The sequence below is a fragment of the Rhopalosiphum maidis genome, chromosome 1, assembly GCF_003676215.2.
Source record: "Rhopalosiphum maidis isolate BTI-1 chromosome 1, ASM367621v3, whole genome shotgun sequence".
Lineage (NCBI taxonomy): Eukaryota > Metazoa > Arthropoda > Insecta > Hemiptera > Aphididae > Rhopalosiphum > Rhopalosiphum maidis.
In genome coordinates, this window is record NC_040877.1 from 51,839,113 (window position 1) to 51,864,363 (window position 25,251).

Below are 25,251 nucleotides of genomic sequence, written 5' to 3' on the forward strand. Positions count from 1 at the left end.
TTTATTTTTATAATCAATTTTTAATGTGCTTGAAATTCTAATAAAAAAAAAAAAACAACAATAATCGACGGAGAATAATAATTTAATTGTAATTCTACATTCCACATTATTGAACTAATCGTTTCGTATGGTATTAGGTATTTTAAACTTTAGTCCTAACACCCAGTAAAACCGGAACCCAGATGCAGGTGCTTTGAATATTTCATCTATGCACTGAATTTATAGCTTTCGTCGTTTTAAAGTATTGAAACATTTATCAAAAGTGTATATTTGGTTATTATTACACGTTCATGGTGACCACTGAAATCTTCACAAAATATATTATAGGTACTTAAAACATAATTTTCCAAGAAAATAATTTATATGTATATTATAGGTATGGATAGAGGTGTATTTAAGTGTATTTGTTTAAGCCTATCTTATGAAGAGAAGATGTGGCTTTTTAAAAATGAGTTAGTATTTAAATTACGTTTATGTTTTCATTTGGATTAATTCTCATTTTACCTCTATTATATTTATTTTTAATAATAAAAAGGTCAATTTATGAGCATTATGTATAAAGTAATCTTCCATAGAATTATCAATAAAACAATAATATATTGTTTATGTAATAATTTAGTAGAGGTATACCTGAGGTAAACTGTTAACTGATTATAAACAAAAATAATTTAAGAAGAATAAATCTAAGATATTTACTATAATAACTAAAATATGGCATCAATATTCTTCTATCTGTTAGTTATCATATATTATTGTTGTATTATTTATTAAGCTTATTAATGAATCTTTTATAACTAACTGTAACTTTGTATGCTATTGTTATTATTACTACTGTATTTAAAATTAATAAAATTATTAATAATTTAAATTAAATTAATAAATATTATTATTATTATTATGGGTTGCTTAATCATTAATTAATTAAATAATTATTACTAAACATATTTTAATACATTACTAGTAAACTTATCATCCCCTAAATATAATTTATTGGTCTATGTTATGGTTGGCCTATTAAATTTATTAGTTGTTTACGTCACCCGATGTCAAGTAAAATATAAATAAAATATCTAATAATATTTGTAAATAATTGTTTTTTGAAATATTGGAATTAGGTAATACATTGTACATAATATATCAATAATACGCGTGTCAAACATAATATAGTCTAAAACCGTGATGGGCAAAAATGGATTTTTTAGTTTTATTATGGTTCAGATTATCACTACAATTAATTTCAAAATTGTATAAATAATAATAAGTTGCAGTAACATAATTAAGAAAAACTGTTTACCTTTAACGTCGGCATCCCTTAAAATTTGACACCCCATTAGTATTCACTCCTCTATGTCCACTAAATACGCCGCTGAGTCACGGATTACATACCTATACAATTGGTATACACCAATAAGGTCTTGGTGATTTGTTTTCCCTCGTGAAAGTTCTCGAATACAATAATTGTCCGTTACGCGCATTATTTCATATCGTTACACATAATAATAAATTATATAAAAATGTACATAAAAATACATATATATGTATATTATTTAAACCGTTAAATAAAATATGGAAATAATTTAATGACTTAAGTTTGATGAAAACTTTTATCTCCTCTATTGATTTTCCTTTGTAATATACTTTAATGAACGTACTTTCCGAGTTTGTTTACTGTATTATTTATCTTTCATACACTTCAAGTGTCGAAACAACAATATCATTTTTACTTTCATCTGCTGATACGTTTTTATATTTCAATTTTTAATAATTGAGCAATTAGGGTTTTAGAAGAGTACACAAGAAAAATAATACAAGAAAACAATTTTAAATAGTCGTACAGTATGTAAAAATGTATTGAACTATAATATACTGTACGTAACAAAAATATGTCTAATACGACAACTGTAGCACATTCGATTTATTTTTATCGTAATAAAAATTTAAAATAAATAAAATTCAAATAAAGTATTATAAACCTGAGATTATAGTAATTTACACATGTTTTGCAGGAATAATTTTAAACTAAAATAGTTAATTGAACAATTTTGTAGTTTATACAGTTTATACAAATATTTTATAACACTAAAGGTTTTTAGTATTTTAAATACATTTAAAATTCAAAGATAATTTAACACACATAACACAAGGCTAATCAAAATATTTTCAAAACTATTATAATAAATGGGTATTAATAAATGTTTATTATAATGTCAATTTGAGATATACTTTTGAGATGTTAAACAAGTTATTGAGTTTTAACTCTCACAGACCTTAGTATAAGCTTATATACACATCATTTTCAATAAACGTGAATGATAATTTTTATATTTTTTATATTGTTATTTTTTTAAATATACTTTAATGAACTCAAAAAAATGAAAAATGTGATAAATAAATTCAATATTTTACTTGTATTAAAAAAACTGCCCAACTATTTTTTATTTCTTTTTTTTTGTTTTAAAACCGGGTAAACGAGAAAAGTTATTTGAATAATTTTTGCAAAAATGTTGCGGAAACTTTACAACTTTTGATTTTTAATTATTTTTACTATTGTTATTAGTTTTTTTTGGATTTAGTTAATTTTTTTGTCGTTATAATTTATTATTTACGAAAATTGTTGGTAATATTTATTTAAATGGAAAATAACGTATATACTAATATAGAATAATTTTATTTTTGTGATTTACATTTCACGAGACTTTATCTTTACTTTAGTTGTAAGTAAAAAAATAAAACAAAAATATTTAACAATATTATACAAGTAATATATTTTATTGAGATTGGAGTACATACCCAATAAATACGATCGCGCATTGATAGAATCGTTTGCAATTTAATGTATCTTGCTCGCTTTTAATATGAATAAAATAATAACGTTTGACAATACGTCGTTTACTATATATTTGTACGAATATTGCTGATTTCTTAACATAATATATAATATTATACAGATTGATGCAATTTGTATTGTGTTCTAAAATCAGATTTTAATTTTTTGGAATTTTTGTCGATTAGGGTTGTAAATTAATTTTTAAAGCTTATAAGTTTTGTCTGTATTATTGATATATACACACGATGTAAATACGATTGAACATAGGTCAAATTAAAAACGTTTTAATATATTTAAGTTTATTTAGACAAATTCAATATAGCAAGATTAAACAAATTCATGTTTTTGTTATTAAAAGAAAAAAAAAACCATTATTGGCATTTTATTTTGTTCAGTTTATATACATGTTAAAACACATATTTTACCAAAACGTAAGTAAAAAAATATTGTACAGTTTGCCAAAAAGAAAAAAGAAAAAAAAACTGTACTCCATGTTTTGCTAATTTCTCATTAAGGCCGAAAACGTTATGAAAGGTTTCAAATTTCTACCACCGTATAGGTATATATATATATTATGAAAATGTAAAATTATTTCAGCGAATTCCGACCTTCAACGTAGACATTTTTACGACTGAAATTAAGAATTCAAATACATTTGTAGGATTTTGTTACGTAAAAATGAAACTAGAAAAAAAAACAACAACAATAACTTGGAAAACAGCCAAACGAGAAAAGTTACAATGGTTCGCTCAGTCGTAAAAAATTGTCATCGATTTTATTTTCTATTCGTGGATATTTTAATGCCTTGGTCGAGTACCTGGGATGTCAATGCGGTCTATATTATAATACTATATATACATATAAATTATAACATTATACACAAGAATATTGTAAGATATTAGTTACGTAGTAATACCTATCTAGAAGGCTGTAGAAAAAAAATTGCAGTAAAAATACCCTTGGAGACAGAATACTGCAGAAATGTAATTTTTTTTTATCATTTTATCATCATTCATCATTATAACTCGATATGATGATTTACTGCTGTTTTTTCTTAGACAACGATAAGACAATTTTTTTTCTTTTTCAGGAAATCAAAATTCACTTACGGTAGCCGGTAAGATTGACAGAAAGAAAAATAAAACGTAAAAAGAAACAAGTAAAAAAAAAAAAGAAAAAAATGTGAAACATCAATATGTTCGAAATAATTATGATTCACATATAATATATACACTTGAGGTTTGTTTGCCATTTGAAACGTAACAAGTCATGGCAAAGTGGTCACGTAAGTTGACTGCCATATATTGTTATTGTATTATGGATAGAATATTTTCATCTGACAACTAGCAATACAAAATAAAATAAATTTGGTAGTTAGTTGATGGTGAACATAGACTGTTGAATTATTGTTATTGAAAATTATTTTTCAAATGTATTGAATATTCGTATAACGTAAAATACATTTTAATAAAATGTGATTATATATTTTATAATATACGTTAGTGAAGAATTGTGATTTTGCTGAAAGCTGTAAATGTCTTAATTTTATATTAGAACAGCTTATGTGTCGACACACATCATTAGTGACGCGTTCTCTACTATTTCCGGAAACTATAAGTGAGCTACTCCAGGGATCAAGAGATTTAAAAGTGTTTTTACGGTTTTCGTCTGTTAGTTAGTCAGAGCCAGATTATGTTAAAAGTGAACGTGTATTATCATCGTTCATTATAGATAGTAATTTATTAACTTTATAATCAATGTAATTTTATACCATAGTCAAACCAGGCTGATATTGATCGATCTTCGATTTTCGTATCACATTTTCCGTTGATTAAATTTCCTAAGCTACGTTATATTTTGGTTTTCGAGGCTTTTTCGTTGTGTTATTTTGTAATTTTCATTATTAATTTAATCTTTTCGAGATTTTCTATCTAAAGGATGCCGCTCAAGATGAAAGTATAATTTAATTAGAAAAGCGTCCGGAAAATTATATGATATATAACAGTGCTGAAAAATGAAGAAAACGAGGAAAACAATAACATGAAAATTAGAAAATTAGAAAATAATAAAGGAACAAAATTATAAGTTAATAGGTTCAACTAAAATAACTGTTTGAATACTTAACGGAAATCGATAGTTGAACTTTTAAATAAATCCCTATTAATGTTAATTTAAGGTCTACAAAATACTATAAGTATTTAAGTTTCTATATACATTTTATTATTAGTAAAAAAAAAAAGGGAAATATTAAAATACATTGATATTTTTAAAATCATATTTAAAAAAACAATAATATAGCATGTTAATGATACAAACATTGCTCTATAGAAAAACATACAAGTTTAACGTTTACGTGAAAATTATTATTATTGTTCGGTTAGAGTAAAGCGGTTCGATTGCGTATACTATACATACTCTTCAGCCTGTAAGTATATACTGCTGATAAAATATATTATAAACATTATAGTGGTGAAACGTGTACGTTATTTGCACTTTGAACTTTAAAGTGCGTCTGCACTTTTCAAATTTTAAATTGATTTATATGCTAAGTTTAACAGACTGATGTGATTTTTTTATTATTATTATTTTAAAGCGAAGAGAAACACGTTAAAAATAAATAATATACTTACTGCAGCAGGCGAAATAACTTTTTTGCAGCGATCCGTGTTTAAAATCACAAGGTGAAACAATTTATTGCTCGGTAGCAATAAACTCACAAAAGTTTGTACTCTGCGATACGTGAACGACTTAAACGATTGCAAGGATCCGCAGGAAATCCAGACTATACGCAACGCATTACGGCGCGCAATCTCCATGTAAAATACTAAAATATATAATACTATAATGAACCTTATCGTGGTTGCTTATTTTCTTATATGTAAAAAGTAAAATGTATTCGAATGGTATAATATACGCATTCTACGAGCAAGAAAAACTCCGGTGACTTACCTTTAGAAGGTACTTCACAAAACAGATAAATTGTCTTGTTTTGTAATATCATTATGTATTGTTGTCCGTTGTCCGCTGTCCTATTTACTTATATTCAACGGTCTACTAAAATTGTTCACAATAATGTCATATTATATTTGTTGGATATTAAATAAGTACACCAATACACACACAATTACTATTCAGATGTAATACGTCTAACACGACATACATTTTCAAACGCACATATTTTTATGTACCGATCGCTGTTGTGATCGTTTTTATAACAAAACACGAACACTTGTTCTTATCGGTTATCGCTGCATTCCAACATGTTCTTACAACAAAACTTTATAAATAAATAAAAAAGTACCATTTATAATATAATACAGATAATAATTGATCAAAAGTCTTTTGGGGAAATGTTGAAATTTGAATTTAGATAAAAATTTAGATCAATTATAAGCATTTTCCTGCGCTTGCTACAGTAAGAACTGTAAATATGAGAATAGCTACTGCATTATCAGTATATAAACGCCGTCAGTTTGGAATGCAAAAGAAGTTATTTTAAATAATAGCTAGAAACATAGACAAAATTAGATTCAAAATCAACCCACTGAAATTTGAAATAAAAAAAATTATTATGATTCATGTCTGTTAATATTATACGTATAATGACTGAATAGCTTTTTTTATTACGCCATAATTTCAGTGTAAATATACATTGTTATGAATTTTAATTTAGTATACATTATTTAGAGTACCTACGGCAATTTAACCTAATTGATAAACACGTGATAATCTTACTTTTTTTAACATCGCTGTGTCTCCCTGTGGCGAATAGTATAATACCCAGTCAAATAATATTATAAATTACGTGAAATATTTAAAAACGTTGAACTAGATAGGCTAAAAATTGTTTTCTGTGGTCCTGGTGTAAATTAACATCATTGCAAAACCAATAATTTTAAATAGTGGAAAAAATATTTTAACAATATAAACAATTAAATTTCTACTGTTTATGTTAACAAAGATATATTTTTATTGCTTATGGGCGTTGTAGAGTAATTTATTTGATTAAATTTAATTATTTTAGTTTGTAATTGCAGTTAGTTCCGTTTTATTAAAATACGTTTAGAAACTGGGAATTTAGGATGATCGTTCACAGAATGAGATTTCCTAACTTGTTTTTTATTTATTATTTTTTAATATTTGAAATAAAATTAATTTCCGATACAAAAACAATAAACATTTATTGTTGGCTATTGATATTAACAAATATATGTATAGTGTTAAATAAATAATATTTGTATCGGTCGTACAGTTTAATATTGTAGTGTTATTATTACAAGGAATACGTCAAACAACGTATTCTGCTTCTAAAAATATAATACTTAAATTTATCGTTAAACTATTATGCAAAATAATATTACATCTGACGTCGAGATCCGAACGGTGTCTTCTGCGGCCGAGTAGGCAATGCTATCGGTGTCAGACAAACCACCTGCAAGTGATCAGACTGAATAAGTAAATTTTTCTGGTTTGATAACGAGAAAATATGCATCAATTCCAAATATTGCAATGATGTGTGATGCTAGTGATGAAATGGAAATCCGATTGTCGTCTTCGGCATCGACGCGGCCAGGTTTTGTGGGTTTGACCGAACCGGACGTGATAAGTGGCTATTTCGTCGGTCCACCGAGGAAACCATATAGTTCGATGACGAACTTGTACATTACATTGTAATTGAAGAAATTGTATCTTAGTGCATACCTATGCAAATATTGGCTGAAGTAGAAAACGGATTAACAAAACCGGTATATGTGCACGATTTTTTTAGATCCTGAAATAACCAGCCGCAGAGCTGGAACACAGTTCAAGGAAACCACGATTTTATGTTGACACCGTTCGTGGTGGAAACACACTAAAAAATTCATCCGTCGATTGTTTTGATGTGCATAATATGGGCATATAGCCATATAGTTTAAAATATAATAATTTTTTATTGACTTCAAATTATATTAGAAAAATAATAAGTGAAGTTTGATGGAAGAAACGTCTGTATATATAGTTTATAATATTTGAACTTATAACTGAGTGCGAGTTAAAATAAAAGCAGGTAATTAATATTATATTAGTATGACTATTGAAAATAGTATTGTTTTTCACAAATATATGTTTTAGTTGTATTATTTTGTTGGTTTTTATACTTTGTTTTATGTATTATTATTGAATAAGGTCAACAAGAATTTGTAAAAATGTTGACTTTTTTTTATTATATAGATTAAATTTTTTTTTTATATTATAGATAATACATTTTTATTCTGTGTAGGTACTCCACAAATGCTTTCAAAATCCCCCCAATAGTGAACACCTGGATTCAGATTTAAGTAATCGCCAAAGTGCCGGAAACATTAAAAAGAGTATCAATATCGGATTTGATAGATTCCTGATTTAATTTTGAAAAACCAATACCTACTAACAGCTGACAGAATATAGTATTGATTATATTATAATAATAAAACTAATTGTATTTAAAATTAGGTGGGGAATGGGAATTGATGAGATTGATATGGATAAAATATAATTTTTTCTTTTTTGATAATAATTAAGTGAAACGCTTTTTTGGACGTGTTTAAGCTGAGACTTCAACCTATTTGTTGCATAACATGTTATCTCTTGTTAATTATAATAAAAATAACAAGAATAAGATAGTTGACTAACAGGATGGAGATGAGCTGGAGCTGTATATAATATATATATATATATATATATATATATACATGTATATATTATTTGATAAGAAAAGTTAATTTTTGTAACCTTGTGAGAAGAGAATATGTAGTTTATATGGGAGAATACGTTACAAATACCAAAAAAAAAAAAGGAACAAATGTTGTTTTCTCGCCAGTAAGTACAATAAATAGTGAAACAAAGTTTATATTGATCATGTTGTTAATTCCGGTAACAAATAAAACTGTGACGGAACTTTGAGTTAGCTATGGTAAGTAGTCATGACAAAAATGCACCGATTAAAATGACAATACCTCGGCCATTTGCTCCATAAACATTATATTAATGGTTTTCTATTAATTATGATATTACATTAATGGTTGCCGGTTGGTTCGAATTTGATGCAGTCGGGCGATCAAGGTTATTTTTAGTGTGACTGGGTGAGACACTTTTTTTACGTACATGCACTGCGGGCGTCGTGGGCCGGAGTAGTTGATGATTGTAGTAACCAAACACTTGCTGTGTATAGTGGTGAGAGAAAGGAACAAGGGAGTATTAGTGCATACAACTGTTGCAGTCATAAAGGCTAATAACTAATTATTCAAATATTACATTTTAATAAATTTTTAACTGATTAAAAAAGGTAAAATGTTCAGTTAAAAATTTTTAGAGGTCTATAAAACCTGTGAGTTATACACTGTTTCCAAAAATGGTTATATTGTTCAAAACTATTTTAGTTCATATTGAAATACATTATGCATAATATCATATGTATATTATAATATATTATAATTTATAGAAATATTTATTTCTTGTTAAGTTAATTTTTTTTTTTTGTCTCTATAGTGATTGTTATTTATTAAAAATAAATAAATACATAATAACCAATAACAATATATATAATGTATATACATGTATTTATTCACAATATGTTTACATAGATAATAACCATGTTATATTATATACTGTTTACAATAGTATAATATAAAATGTACATGGAAAAACGTAGTGTGGCAATCCGAAATAATACGTGTGGATTATATTATATCTAAGCATTTTACATATTTTGTTTTATTTTTATATAATATTATAATTAACGTATTATTAATAATATAGTATATTGAACATAATTATTTAGAAACATTATATTCAAACGAATTGCTAAATAATACCATAAAATCAATATATATTATATATTATTTATAGTAATAATAATAATAATAATAATAATAATTTGTATTATATTTTACACAAATAATATAATACATTATTATATAATGTAAATTTAATATATATTACAGAACATTATAATAATAATTATAAACCATTGAACTTGAAAACGATAAATTTTGATTTTCTATACGAGGAAACAATCACTATATTTTATATTATTCTACTAGAGCTGGTATTTAACAAACAATCAGACTTATACGTCATAAATAAAATATAAAACAAATTTCGAAATAAAATTTAAAAATTTAATAAAAACAATAAACAATAATATTTACATATTTTATAATTTATATTACGGACTGACATTTTGCGCACGAGGGGGGCAGCGTGGTACAGCATATTATAGGGCTCGTATAGGTACGTTAATGTTTTTTAGATTTGAGTTTGAAGAATATATTTTGAATATTGTAACATGTTATATTATACCGCGATGCGCGGTTGAAACGGAACAACGATAATGGGTATTCTGTCGTTCGGTCAGTAACTATTAACTATGCATAGGTACCTATGTACTCGTATTATATTAATTCGTACACGAACTCGGTAAGTTTAGACGTTATGAGTTATGACTGCGTACGGAAAATTTTTTTTTCTTCGTCGGTCCTTGCGCGTCGCGAGCAACAATACAATAGCCGATAAGAAACTAAAGAAACCGGCGGTAGGGCGAATTTCTTTGTTAGCAATGGGGTGAGGAGCGGGCTATCTTATCTCACGTCACAACCTGTTTTTTTCAACATCCTGCGGCAGCCGGGCGAGTCACTTGAATGTAATTTTCGCTTTTTATCCAAACTCGCCATCTTTGTGGTAAGCGGGAGCGAAAAAAAATGTAATTGCCAGTGACAAAAAAAAAATAAATATATATATATATATTATATTATATTTTAATATACCCTTAGAAAAACGGACAACGAAGTTATTTTGTGATGCTGTTTTTTATTGTCCCCGGACTTTCAAATTAATGATATTTAAAGATATTATCAATGCGGACATGCACGTTACATCATAGCTATACAGAGTGTTTCATCGAATCTATTCAAGCCAATAATTTTTATTTTTCAGTTTCATATTATTGAATGGTTTAAAAAATTATTATATTTTATAACAAGTCCACACGACTATTGAAATATAGACAATTGTTTAGTTTACCATTTATACACAATTAAGTCATTATAGTGATTATAGTATACAGTATTATATACGTATTGATATTTCAAAAATTAAATGTCTCAACTAAATGTCGGTCTTTTTCGTGTAAGTTGTGTGGTATAATTGTTACGGCACCAAAATAGTATGTCATCGTGAGGTTCAGAAGATGTATTGCGATCTTTCAAGGGTTGGTTAGGTGGACTGAAAGTCATCTCCACTCGGTCGGTTCGTCGTGAAGACGAGATTAGACGGTTCATGACGCGGTCAACTGGAATAAATACGGAAACGGGTTTGTCGCGGTGGGACGTTAAAACGATAGAATAGTGTAATAGTAAAAGCGTCTAGAAACGAGAAAAAAAGAAAATCCGTCGTACAACGTGTAATAATATGACATTTTCTTTAAGACGTATTATACGACTAAATGCGTTCCGGACAAGCCGCCACATAACGTTATATTTAATTGTACGACACTACACGCTTCATCGTCTTCATTCGTCACCATTCTTTTGCAGATTATGAAGTGGACATTTTTTTTATATCACACTAATAGAAATATATGAAATAAGATATCTTATTCGTCTCGATAACTGACAATTTTTTCAAGATAAACGAATAATAATCATCGAAACACTATATAATAGAATAATATTGTATTCACCCGCAACAGCTGAGAATTTTTTTTTTAAACATACGCGTCGGTCAATTGGTTGAAATTTATAAATTTCAACGTCTAGAGAAATTTTCTTAGATAAATGTTTATTAGTCACATGATCAATACTTGACTATCTCTTTGATTTTATTTCTTGGAGTTTTAATTCAAGATCTCGTGGTCTTATTATATATTGTCTTTCCAGCGACTCTTTAGAATTTATTTAACCTCGAAAATAGCAAAATCACTTATCTAACTTATGTATAAGCTTAAAAAATAAGCTGTAAAATGTTCAGAAAAAACAAACTTCGCCTTATAGTGATATTTTAATAAATGAATGTTGTTTCGAAATATGAAATTATATAAATACATGATAATATGTCGTTGAAAAAATATTCATTACAAGAAATAAGCAATTAATGTCTTGAAAACGCTTACACATACTTTTTATTAATTCCACTTAATTAATATAAATTACAGATTAAGAAAACGAATGCATAAAGGCTTAATGATTAAGCGATCTTGGATGACAAATAAATGATTCATTTTTCAGACGGATGGCAGTTTTATATGAATACCTACGCGTATTATAGCCTTGGAAATATCATTGTGTATACGATTTCGTTGCATTTAGTTATTTGCAAATTTATTAAGATTCATGACAAAGCACTGCATAGAAATGTATCAGAAATACACGAGTTGCCTATAAGACATTTTTCGATTAATTCTCATTCTACTATTGAATTAGGTTTGTTCTAATTAGATATTATTGCTTGAGAAAATAAAAAAATCACTTTATCGATCGAATGACAGAACACAATTAATTTACGTATCTTTAAAAATCAATGCGATTATCGCGTTTATAAATTGTTTTGATCCTTATAAATAACCGCGACGACAACATTGTGTCGTATATTATAAGTTACCTTCTTACATTATATACCATAATAGGATGGAGTTGTATATTGTTAATTGTAAAAAAAAATACTACATATATGTACTTTATATAGTATTTTAGTACTATTAAACTATATATATGGCGTAAATGGACATTTTTGTAAAGGTCATAACGTCTAATGGGGTTTTAATCGATTATAAAATTATTTATCTACGCAACGTTATGGTTGATTTAACTCATTCAATTTTCCGGTGTGTAGATTTTTTTTAGTTTAATTTTGCGCATTAAATTTTCTGGAGCGTTATTATCACCGTAGTGTTTAGTGGTATATACAGATTTCATTATAAAGTAAAACAAAAATAAATACGATACGTCATATAAATTATATTTTCAGGGGTGTATTTTTTTTAAAACGCATAAAGTTATTAATATTGAAATGATTTGTTTTAATGTTTATTCGTTGACGTTAAAGTCAGAATTAAAAGAACGATTTTGGCATACAAATGTAATAAATTAAAATGTATTCATTAATAAAAGGCTACTTGGGAGTTTTCCCTTTGAAATATATTTTTTTTATCATAGGATATAATTTTTTAATTATTAATTTATCTTGTATATATAAACTTGAATATATTAATCGAGTTTCAAAAAAAGTATACTAAGAATGGTAAAATCGTAAGGAAAAAAACGAAGTTACAAAATTCAATTTATAAATATTTAAAATAATAATAGAGCTTTATAATGTTGAATAAAGGTATATGAGGTGTACTTACAGACACCATGTTATTATAATATTATACATTAATAGTGTAAAAATCATGCCTCGAAACAAGTTTTTAGACATTTTAAAATAAAAATAATTAGAGATAAAAAGCGAATCGATCTAACTGTGCTTAATGTTTAATAAACACGTAAACGCGATTTTAATAGAAAAAAAAAGTTCTAAATAGGTATCAGCTGTTCAGATTATACATAATACAGTGTATATACCTACTGAATAATGACTTCGACTAAACGTGCCTGTTCTAAAACGAGTTTTTTTTACCAACTACGTTTAGATGGTGGTTGGCAGCGGTTGGGCTGACGTCTAAAAAATGGGTATACTGTAGCGGTAGTAAAACTGTATCGCCGTTTTTAGTTATCATATCATAATCAATGTCACTTTTTATAATAATATCACTGTTGACAACAAAACGAAAACGTATTACGATGATATTGTTATAATTGTTATTCCGTATACATCTCGTAAAGTGTACATAACATTAAATTATATACGTTACACACGTTTTGAATTCCAACCGTAACGGCGCGTATAGTATTATGATATAACGTGTACTACAATATCGTTAATTTATCGGTTCCAAACCGTCACGAATGGTTAATTTTTTACCCTCTTCTCTTACTGGACCGTTGTTCCACCCAGTGTTTACGTATACAATGTTCCGAGCGTAACGTAGTAATCTGTACGCGCACAAACAAGCGTCAATATTAATAATATCGCCATTGTCCGATGTAATTTGGTGCAAGCTCGCGCATCGGGGAAAACGCGTTAAAATAAAATTTGACGGGACGTACAATTTATACAAACGGCTCCGACGTAGTGGTGATCCGCTTATGATGCCGGATACAGTGATAATAAATACGAGTATAATAGTCACAATTATTTGCTCTTTCTGTCTCTCTCGGTCTCCTATCTGCTGTATATGATGCGCTTTAAACATTTTTAACATTTTGGATCAAGTTTGTTTATAATTTTCTAAATGATTCATCTGGTTTCAGATTGTTATATGTTTTAAGTTTTTAGGCTTAGAGTAATAATTGATACATTTAATTAAATAATATTAATTTAAATTTATTTTATGGTATACATTCAATATCTTGTAAATGACTAAAAATGTTTACAAGAACAACATCCAATTGATACACATAGATTAATATCATGTGATGTATAGATTAAAAGCCAAGTACCAAGCAACAGATGAATCATTTAGAATAGTCTTGTATTATACACATATAATAAAATATACACCCATCAGGGTACATAAATCTATACTCAGTATACCCTATATTGTATAACATTTGAAAAGGCTGATCGGATACCCCTCCTCATTCCCTAATTGCACACGTAATTCACAGTGACGATTTCATACAATTTATATTACACGCTGTCCAGTTATATAGGTATAGCGGGGCGAGATTACCCCTTTTCGATATTCGTTCGTTTTTGTGGGTATGATGTTTCCGTTTGGGCATGTATAGCCGGTAATACGACGAAATATGCTGCGTACGAAAAATAAAACATTTTTATTTTTATTTTTTTACAACAAACGACCGGACATTAATTACTATTAAACAATTTACGGTGACGCGATAACAAAACGAATACGCGTCGAAAACCGGGGAGTGCATATAATCGTACGAGAATTTAGATAGTTATATGTATATAATATGTACAGAGCAACAATTTGTAAAAAAAAAAACAAAACAAAAACACGAGTGTTTTCCAGTGTTTAACAACGACTTTGCGGGAAATAAACCAGCTCGTCGTGTTTAAGCGACATCTATATAATAATAATATCCATACACCGAACGTGTAACTGACGACAAAGTAGTGGATAAATATGTAGAAAAATCCTGTACAACGTTTATAATAAAATTATTATTGTGGTAATAATATTTACACATTTGTTTCTAAAAAAAGAAAAAGAAAATAACACAAGCACACCTCTTTTGAGGGCGGTTGTCTGTTAAAAAGTCACACAGAACATAATATTTTAAAGGAATGAATCTGATGTTAAGTGCGATTCGATATCGTACAATATAACGTGGTATACTCGTGATTAGTCGAAACGATAGAATACATCACGTCCGGCCGCGCACGCGTGTTTTTTCGGTCTAACGTTGTTTCCGTTTTTGTATTTACTGTTTTAAATTTGGTTATCATTATAGCTTGCAATTAAATGTAAATTTTTATATAATAATATAATTTATATTATTAGAGTAATGGTTGCTGGAGAGGAGCAGATACGGGCGGCAGGCGCGTGTCTATTATCTTAACTGATCATCGGTCCTGGTGAACGTCCAGCTCAGGATCATCACGCATAGTATCGTGATAGAACTGTTGGATAAGCCGGCCGAACCGGTCTGCATGGCTGCAGGACTTTCGCCTGTAAGATAAAACGAAAAGAAAATAGTACGACGTTAAATTAGTATAATTACATTATTTATTAGTTATACTGTAATAATGTTATTTAATTAAAAAAAAAAAAAAAAAAATTATAATATGCTCTGTACTTTTATGTAGGGTTTATAGATCGTAATAATGTAGAGCAATTAAAATTTAAAAAAAAGTAAGTATTAAAAATCCTAAAATATGTATTAAGTTTTTAAAAAATGTATAAAAATTAATTGTTTGACAGAATAATTTTTAGGCTATATATTACAATGGTAAAAATATACGGTGCATATAATACAAAAATGTATATTTAAAATATGTTAGTATTTATAATATTTTGACCGGGTTTGAGCCAATGAAAAATAATTATTTTAAAAATCCATTATAAAAATAAATAAACCTTTGAAATAAAATGTATTACACATATTTAAATGAAAATGGTTTTTAAAAAATAAAAAAAAATATATTAAAATATGGTATTTAAAAAATGAATACCTAGCTACTAGATTAGAAATACACACATTATTTATACTTATTTCTATAAACTTACCATTTAGGACATGTACTACTACACTGGATAAATCCGCATTCGATGGATTGCACGTGTACTTGCCAGAATCTGCTTGCACCGCATCCTGTATGAGCAAGTAACTGACAGTCACGTCTCCCTTTTCTGTGACCACGCTCACACCTCCACGAAGGGAATCATAGCTGATCACCTGAAAAACGATTAGTCAAATATAAAACCATTCAGAAGTCTTCGTAAGTATCTGACTAAATAAAATATTATTTTGGAACTAATTGCAGGGTTGTGAATTTAATACACCTAAAATCCTCAAAAAATTTTCGAAACCGAACAATTGAATACATATTATTTAGGAAAAATTAGTTTTTGAAATGGCTTACAAATATTTATGCGCATATATATATATGTATAATTTAAATAGACTAATACATTTTAAACTATAATTCAATACAGCACGATTGTTGTTAATTTTAATAAAATAAGATAAACTAATATATTATATGTTAAAACGTGAAAATAAACTAGCATGTAGGTAAACAGTTTGTTGCATACAAGTTGTCAAGTGTACATCGCCATTGAGTAGTCATTGTAATGGATGTGTTAAATTTAAATGCAATGATAAATCGTTATTATTATACTTGAAAAAAAGAATTTATCGGACAATCCAACTTTTTGGTAGATTAACAAAGTAATAATATTATACAATTTTCAATAAGTATTTGTATTTTTTTTATTATTATTTTAAAAACTACAAAGAATTATTTATGTTTATTTCTTAAAAGTATTTACTAGATCAAATTTTCAACTAGAAAAATTCATTGAAGTTGATGAACAGAGTAGTTTTTCTATTTGAAAAAGTGTCTTTAGATACAAAAATAAAATAAATAAGTATCATTATAAAATCAATAAAATATTCGCTCCGCAGAAAATCTAAAATAAAATGTCATTTATAAATTTTTAAATATGTTATGTAAAACGAATGCTTATCAAACTTTTTACCTTTTGTGTAAAATCCCAAAACCAAAAAACAATTTAAAAAAAAAAACCCGCAAACGCGAATAAATTTACTATAGCCCTGAGGAATTATTATAATGTTGTGTCCGTTTATCGTGGACATATTTTGTTGTTTCATCACCGAGTACCCTATAGTAGCACTTTCAAAACTTCCAAACTTGTGTGGTTTTGCATCAGTCCTACGAACAGTCCTCGTTTCACTAAAAAAACAACTACCGAATATTATATCATAATATAATATAGAACCTAAACTCGGTTGGATGCAAGACGTAGTGATTTCGTAGTTTTTAGCTTAACTTTCTAGAATTTGGAAAATAATACTAATTGACTAAAATCAATCATCATACAAAATACGATTTTCTGCAGACATAAATAGCATGTATGTGCTATTATTATATTTACTTAGCAAACGTAGCAAACAATTATGATTATAATTTACATGAATTACGTACAATGCAAATATATTATAGTCTCAGTTCTCGCGCTTCAGCATTGTCATTATCTCGTCTAATATTTTGTTTTTTATATTATGAAAATGTTTTGTAAAAATCAATGAATTCTCGGCATACAAAATTGTATAAACATTATGTTTTTTATACCTTCACACGGTATTTTTGCATGCAGACATCACAACAGTAAACCAACGATGAATTTAAAATTTCATGATAACAATATGATAATCGAATACAAAATTAATTGAATAGTAGTTATCTAATAATAATAATATAAATAATAACTGATTGTTTTAAAAATTATGTTGCCAAATTAATATCCAATTGTCGAAATATTTATTGTTGAAATGTAGGTAGCTATTCGGTAGTATTATACCAGTCATACTCAACCTTTTTTTATTTGGGCCACATAAAATATTTTAAAATATTATGCGGGCCGCCAGTCGAAATGAATGGAACGGAAATTAAAAAAATGAAATAAAAATAAATTTATATATTGTGTATATTGTTTATATTGTATAACATTTGAAAATGTATTATAAAAAAAATTAAATTAAATATTTATTCTAAATTAGTGTGAATTTTGATATTGAGATAGTTATCCTTAAATCCATAATCATCCTTATCACAAGTGCGTGCGACACACTTTGATTGTTTTGTTATATTTTATATTTATAATAATATTAGTTTTGAAATTTATATTTTTTTATCAATGCAATGAGTTCGGTTCGGGCCACATATAAATCGTTGAAGGGCCGTATGCGGTCCGCGGGCCGTAGGTTGAGTATCGCTGTACTATACAGTTTTCAAAAATATTAATGATGATAATATGCGAGCATTATTCTCGAGCAATAGATAAAAAATAAGTCAAAAAACATAATTTAATAACTGGATTGACTCTCGAACGGTTTTCGTTATAATAATTATAATATTTCGAAGGAACTTATATTACGTCATGTTGTTTAATAACCTATAGCGTAGGTACTCAAGACTATACAATCGTGTTTTTAATAATAAGTATGATTTCCTTGTAGTTAATGGTCTGGTTTAATATATGTCCTATACCTATAATAATATATTATATAGTCATAGTGTCGATTGTTTTAACACGCGGAACGTTATTAAGTAGTATGTTGTATAGTATAATTAAATCATAAATTATGTGTTAAGTATAATATGTATATGTACGTTTTACTCCCTAAACTATAATTAATATTTTATTTTTTTTATTTTACTTAACCTTTTTTTTTTAGATTTTGAGCAATGTGATAAATTTATTAATTTAACAATGTGTGTATGTTTTATTTGTGTCTATAAATACTTTTTGGAGCAATACAAATGTTTTGGTTTTTAAAAATGAGGATAGTTTTTAGTAGCAAATTGGATATAATTAGGCAACTTTCCGTAACATCATGCACTGGGAATGGAAAAGTATCTTGATTGATAATTAATATGATTTGAAAATATAACAGAAATTTGGTACTTTTTTAAGCATTCATTAAATTTTAATATTTTTTTATTATTTATAGTGACGAGGAATGTATTGATTTTAAAAGTTTTAGTTATTTTTTTTTTTTTCAAAATTTTCAAGGAACACCTCTTGTTATCATAAAACATTTTTAATGTCTAATAAATTAAAGAAAATAGTAAATATTATAATTATAAGTTATTATTATGAATAATACAAGAAAAACATAATATAAACGTTTCGACTATTGGTAAAATATGATAAAATTACACGCATATTTTGTATTACACCATATTATTAAAGTCTGTAGTTATAGTTTTTAAATGGCCGATTAATAGCAATATGATTGTCATAATAACGATGTAGAATCGCACGAACATAATATATATATATATATATATATAGGGTGATTTATTTTTCAACCTTAGATACTCATTATTTTGAAATGTCAACTCAATATAATACTTGGAAATATTATTTTATCTAATTTAAAGTCAATATAAAAATATGATTTTCGTAAAATAAATATATTTTCATTATGTACTCTTTTTATCAACATAATTTTTGTAAGCTATTTACTTTTATAAATGGCAAAATACATTTTTAATTTTAAATTCTGAAATAAATTATTTGTAACATTTTGATATATACACATTTAATTTCGATTAAGTTGTTTATCATTATAGGTAGTTAAACTTATATAAGTTTTAATTATATATTTATAGTGAGCTTATAAGTAATTGCATCTTAAAAAATGTTAGTTCACCAAACCGATCAACAACACTTTAAATACTTATTAGCTATAACTAATTAAATACTCGTTCAAAATTCAATTACCATAAATGAAGTTCCCTTGAAAAATAATTTTATTAAAAAAATTGAATTAAAAAATGTATGTATTTAAAAAAATAGTAAATAATATTTGTATTACATAAATGATTTAATCGATGATTCTGTAATATATTAATAATTTTATGGCATAAAGTGAATTTATTTCCAGATCAAATAGTTGTTTATAACAAGAATAATAATATAATGGATGTTTGTTGCTTATCCGTGAAGTCTAACACACATATATGGTTTTATGATTAAGACGTGTATATAGTAAATGTCAGATTTTGTTAACAATTTTCAATGTACAGCCATTCCGTGGACCTTTATTGTATATTGTATAATAATAATCTGGTATAATGTCTATTATGGAAGTGTTACGTGAAAAAACTTGAAATCAAACAAAAAATGTGTCTATTGAAAATTCAATGACTATAATATTATAAATCCTATTATATTTACATATTTCATATGATATATTATACAAAGCTTTGCATCAGTTTGGTTACGTTCGTTTCGATTATTCTTTTACCCCCACCCCCTGGTGAAATGCAAAGTCAGTAAACAATATTATAATTTATATCGAATTTACATAAAACGTGAGTAATAATACGCGTGTCGTTATATATGTATGAGACAACTTTTGTATTAGCCATACATACATACATACATAATATGTGCACCGTAACCATGAATTTCGTTTGAAAGTAGTTGCCGGAGAAAAGTTTACGGCTCGGTGTACAATAATATCGACGATAACTTCTGTGAATCTTGAATATATACGCGCCATAAGCGGCTTATTGGGTTGTCCGCGTAGCGTAGCGCCGCTCGACATAAAATATATATTTCAATGTTTTTTTTCCCCTCTCTACAACGTTATTTCGTAAGTATATTCATTCGAAACTTTCATTCTGTGTATAGCCATTGCCAGCTTACACACTAATAATAATAATAATTCATGTCGGACTTTTGTATTATTATAATATATACGTTATATTTTAGCACTTATTTCTCGTTTAAAAAAAAATATTTCTCGGAGAATCAAGTTAGAATGAATACGCACCAACAACGTCGTTTGTTGAAAATGAACAATTAAAAAAAAAAAATGTACCAGAAAATAATATCATAAAAAATGTACACATACAATATTTACAAAATCGTGAGTATATGTTGTATATATTATATATATAACATATTCCTTTTTATATCATTTTCAGTTGTTAAAAAATACAATTTTTATCATAATATATATATATTTAATAAAAGCCATGAATTCATAATTTATCAATTCAAAACAGAATATTACATATAGTATTTAGATTATAGTACATATAGAAATAGAATTTTGGACGAATAATTTATGAATTACAAGTATCTGATATTCATTCGAGTGAAGTAGATTGGTACATGAGTACTTTGGAAAATGCCGATCTAAACCTAAACTTTAAATACTTATAATGAATAGATTATTCTTCCAAAATTTGACTTGTAAGATCAAAATAATTTGAATAATATTCTGCTGAGGAATATGAAATCAATAATGTACCTATATATTGTCATTAAAAAACAATAAAAAACTTATAATATTATATCGAATAAAAATAATAAAATATTTCATTTTTTCCCTCCAAAAAATGTTGTCTTGTAACAATTTAATATTATGAAAAAGGAACATTTTCAAAATCTTTATTATTTTCCAATACAAAGAGAGCTACGTTACTGATCACTAGATTTACATAATATTTATTTAATCGTTTTATTGGATTGAACACTTTTGATTTTCGTGTATATAATATTATCACCGACCAATATCATTTGAAACTATTTTGCAAAGTAATAAGACAATTTATATAGTTATTTATTTATTTATTATAAATATATTATCTAATTGGGAAGTGTAAAAAGTGCTTTTAGTTTATTTATTTTTATTATTGATTTCACTGAAATATAATTTCATTTTGTTATCGTTATTTTTTCAACTAAGAAATATAAATAATATAATATTATTATTGTAACATATTACACGTACCATATTCAAAATTCTCAATTAGCATGCAATATGTTTAAAGTATGATGTTATAAATTTCAATCATATTAATAAAACATATATGAGAGCAAAAATGGTACCTGTATCCTAAAATCGTAGTTTTGTAATATTCAACAGAGTATTTGTACTCATTTTAGTTAATAATGTCCTATATTATTCTCATGGTTTTGAAATGAATGCACTAAAAAACAATGAATAATACACGAACTAATCGGCATTCAAAAATAAAGGAAGTATACATAAAATTCTAAAATATGCGAAATTATAGGCAAAATAAATTTAATAAAACAATTTACAATGATTTTATTCTTTACATCTTATAAAAGTAGTTATACAAAGAAGCGTAAGGATTTATTTGAAAAATAATAACGATGCTAATTTCAAGCGAACGAGCATTTAGAAAAATATAATATCCAGAAAGAGATAACTTAGAAAGAATATAAACGAGAGGAGAGGAGAGTTTCAACAAAAGTAAAGCGATGCGCAATTATATCTGTATATATATATATATATTTTTTTTTTATTGAATTAAGGCTTCAAAAACACAGGTTATTAGCCTGCATTTAGAAAAATCTGATTAACATACATAACATTTTAGTACAGAATTACAGATAGGGATACATTATTTACAGAGAATTACTTAAATTTATATTGTTTAAAAATTTGCTGAATGCATCTGTGTTCTCATCATTGAGGGTTTGGTAGATTGAAAGTGGATTTTTGAATATCTTAATATATATATTATTATGTATAAAATTAAAAAAGCTTTCTATTGAAAAAAAAATCAAACGGGGTGATAGAAGGTTCTTAAAACAAATACTATTATATTTAGAATGGTAATAATATATGTATTGTCTTAAATTTAATTTGTCTCTCATTTATTTAATTTAATGAAATTCATCGATGTTATTTAAAATTATTAATCTCACAGATATATCTACACATAAATGGAATATATCCATGAGACAAAAATATCACGTTTGTCCGTAATATTATCAGCGATTTTTGTACTATGACCACGATTTGTCTACAAAAAGCATCTCGGAAATGTATTACCGTTAATATTGTTTACGGTTATTATTATAAAATATAGAACTCGGTCGTTTTTTATTCTTGTTTTTTAGCCGTTTCGTTAACAAATCCGGCGACCGCTAATCTTCTGTTGCGGCAGCATTACTCCCTCCATTATTATAGACGTTGTTTATCCGTCCGATTTTCAGACAAGCGAACGGCCAATGTCTCGTTTTGCCTACACCGAAACTAACTGGGTCATCTAATGATTAAACTCTTGTTACTGTTTAGTTTCGTGTGAAACACATAGTCGTTTTTATGTGTCTGTTGGATCTAACCGTCAAATAGTTTGCGTACACACAATGTTATATGCGTGGATCAACTTATCGCTTTCATACCCCATCGTTTAAATAATACTTAATATTATATTATAATGATTTATTTATTATATTTTAGAATACGACAGGAATTCGAATATTTGTATCAATATAATCATATAATAGAATAATATTATCCGCGTTTTTTCGGGTTGATTGTAGTTTATACTATAGCTTTATGTTGCAATGACGCGATCAAGAATTTTAATTTATAATTCTAATAAAATAAAATTGGGAAATAAATAAAGCCAATAATTATTAAAAATCAACGGAAATCGCATTATAGTTGTGTATTGAAAGTATACACAGAATTACTAGTTAACTCACCGGGTTATGCACATATTATACATAATATTATTATCATAAATATCTGATAATCAGTGATTACGGATAATAGAATAAAGGAATGCACATTTGAATTGATTAAATCACAAACTGTAGAAACCAAAAGAAAAAATTTGTATTCTATTATATATAAGATTTATTTTTATTTTTTTTTTGTCTATAAAACTGTAGATGAGAAAACTATTTTACGGATCGTGGAGGCATTTCATCGATCGGAGGATAGGGGTCAAACCCCATAGTTCCACCACTCCTCACAGTACGCCACTGTCGTTGTTGGCTGTCATGCGGTAAGTCATGTATGCATAACAGAACAAAAGCCATATACATTTTTTTTTTTAATCGGTTCCGATGAGAGAAAAATTGAACGATTCGTGTATAGAATATTATACTAGAAAAGTATACAATATTTTTCGTTCAATTATTTGTCTACGTCCATTTTATAAACTTGAGCGCATAACGCCAAACAATCAAAACGAGACCATTGGGTTGTTTTATAACGTGTGGCACTATTTATGTATATAGAATATTATACAGCAGTGTTGCTGCACTATTGTGCTGAAGATTTCGTTAGTGATATTATCTATATATTATATTGAAGTAAAGTGAGTAAGCCGTTTGCTTTTAAATGCGCGTGATATTAATATAATGTTACTTGAAAATACTTGTTTTAAAAAAAATATTAGTGCTCGGAAATTGTAGAAGTTGCATATTTTTTTATACATGCTCTTGATTTATAGTGAACCAAGTTAGAAATACGTACAATACAATTTAAAAAAAAAAAAATTAATTAAAATATATATTTTCACATATTTTGTTAAATTTAGAAAAAAAGGACTTATTTCTTATTATTTTTTTTAAAACTTATTTATTATTTTCTAAATAAAACATTAACCTAGGTTTAATTTTATTATTTATATAAATTTACACTCAATTATTAAACGTAGGCATATATTTATCTTTTCTAAAAATCCGTGCAGAGTAGCAAAAACCCAATTTTTACACTATAACTTAAGTCTATATATATCAAAATCTTTTGATGATGCTATGTTTTGTGTTATAACTGCCACTTCATATTATTTTTGAAAAACCCAACCAGTTTTGAGTTTTCCACTACGTTTCATTGGTATTATAGGTAGTTATTTTTTAATAGTTTTTAATATACTACTATACTATTATGTAATTAATAAAAGCTACACATTTTTTTTTTTTGGCATCAACTATTTTAATTTCTATAACTTTCAAGCACTAATAATTAATTTAAAACGTCGGTGGCGTTCGGACGTTACGCCATATATTTTATGATCATTAAGCTTTTAAAGATATTTTATACTCTGCAATTAAAAAGGAACTTAGCTATTATTTATTACCGTACAGGTAAGCGTGAGCATACCTATATAACAACATTGCGCGCCGCGAGTAATGCGAATCTAACTATATATATACACAGCTATTATTATATAGGTTGGTATATTTTTCGCGTGTTCATTAATTACGTAAATTACATCATAATCCTAATATAATATTGTTGCACTGTACGTATTACATATATATTGTATATAAATATAATATAGGATATGATACCATCGAGGAG

The 25,251-nt window shown here is 26.8% G+C and overlaps 1 protein-coding gene across 2 annotated transcripts in view; it reads right to left on the reverse strand.

The window, feature by feature from the left end:
• Positions 1 to 13,153: 13,153 nt before the first annotated feature.
• The window catches only part of LOC113550133 (zwei Ig domain protein zig-8-like), a 345,101-nt gene continuing 333,003 nt past the window's right edge, over positions 13,154 to 25,251 (reverse strand). For both annotated transcript variants that reach the window (XM_026951815.1, XM_026951807.1), the window contains 2 exons: positions 16,140 to 16,308; positions 13,154 to 15,581 (listed from right to left, as the gene is read on the reverse strand). In XM_026951815.1, coding sequence (XP_026807616.1) covers positions 15,463 to 15,581; positions 16,140 to 16,308 — 288 coding nt within the window. In that variant the 3' untranslated portion in view covers positions 13,154 to 15,462. The remainder of the gene's footprint in view (positions 15,582 to 16,139; positions 16,309 to 25,251) is intronic.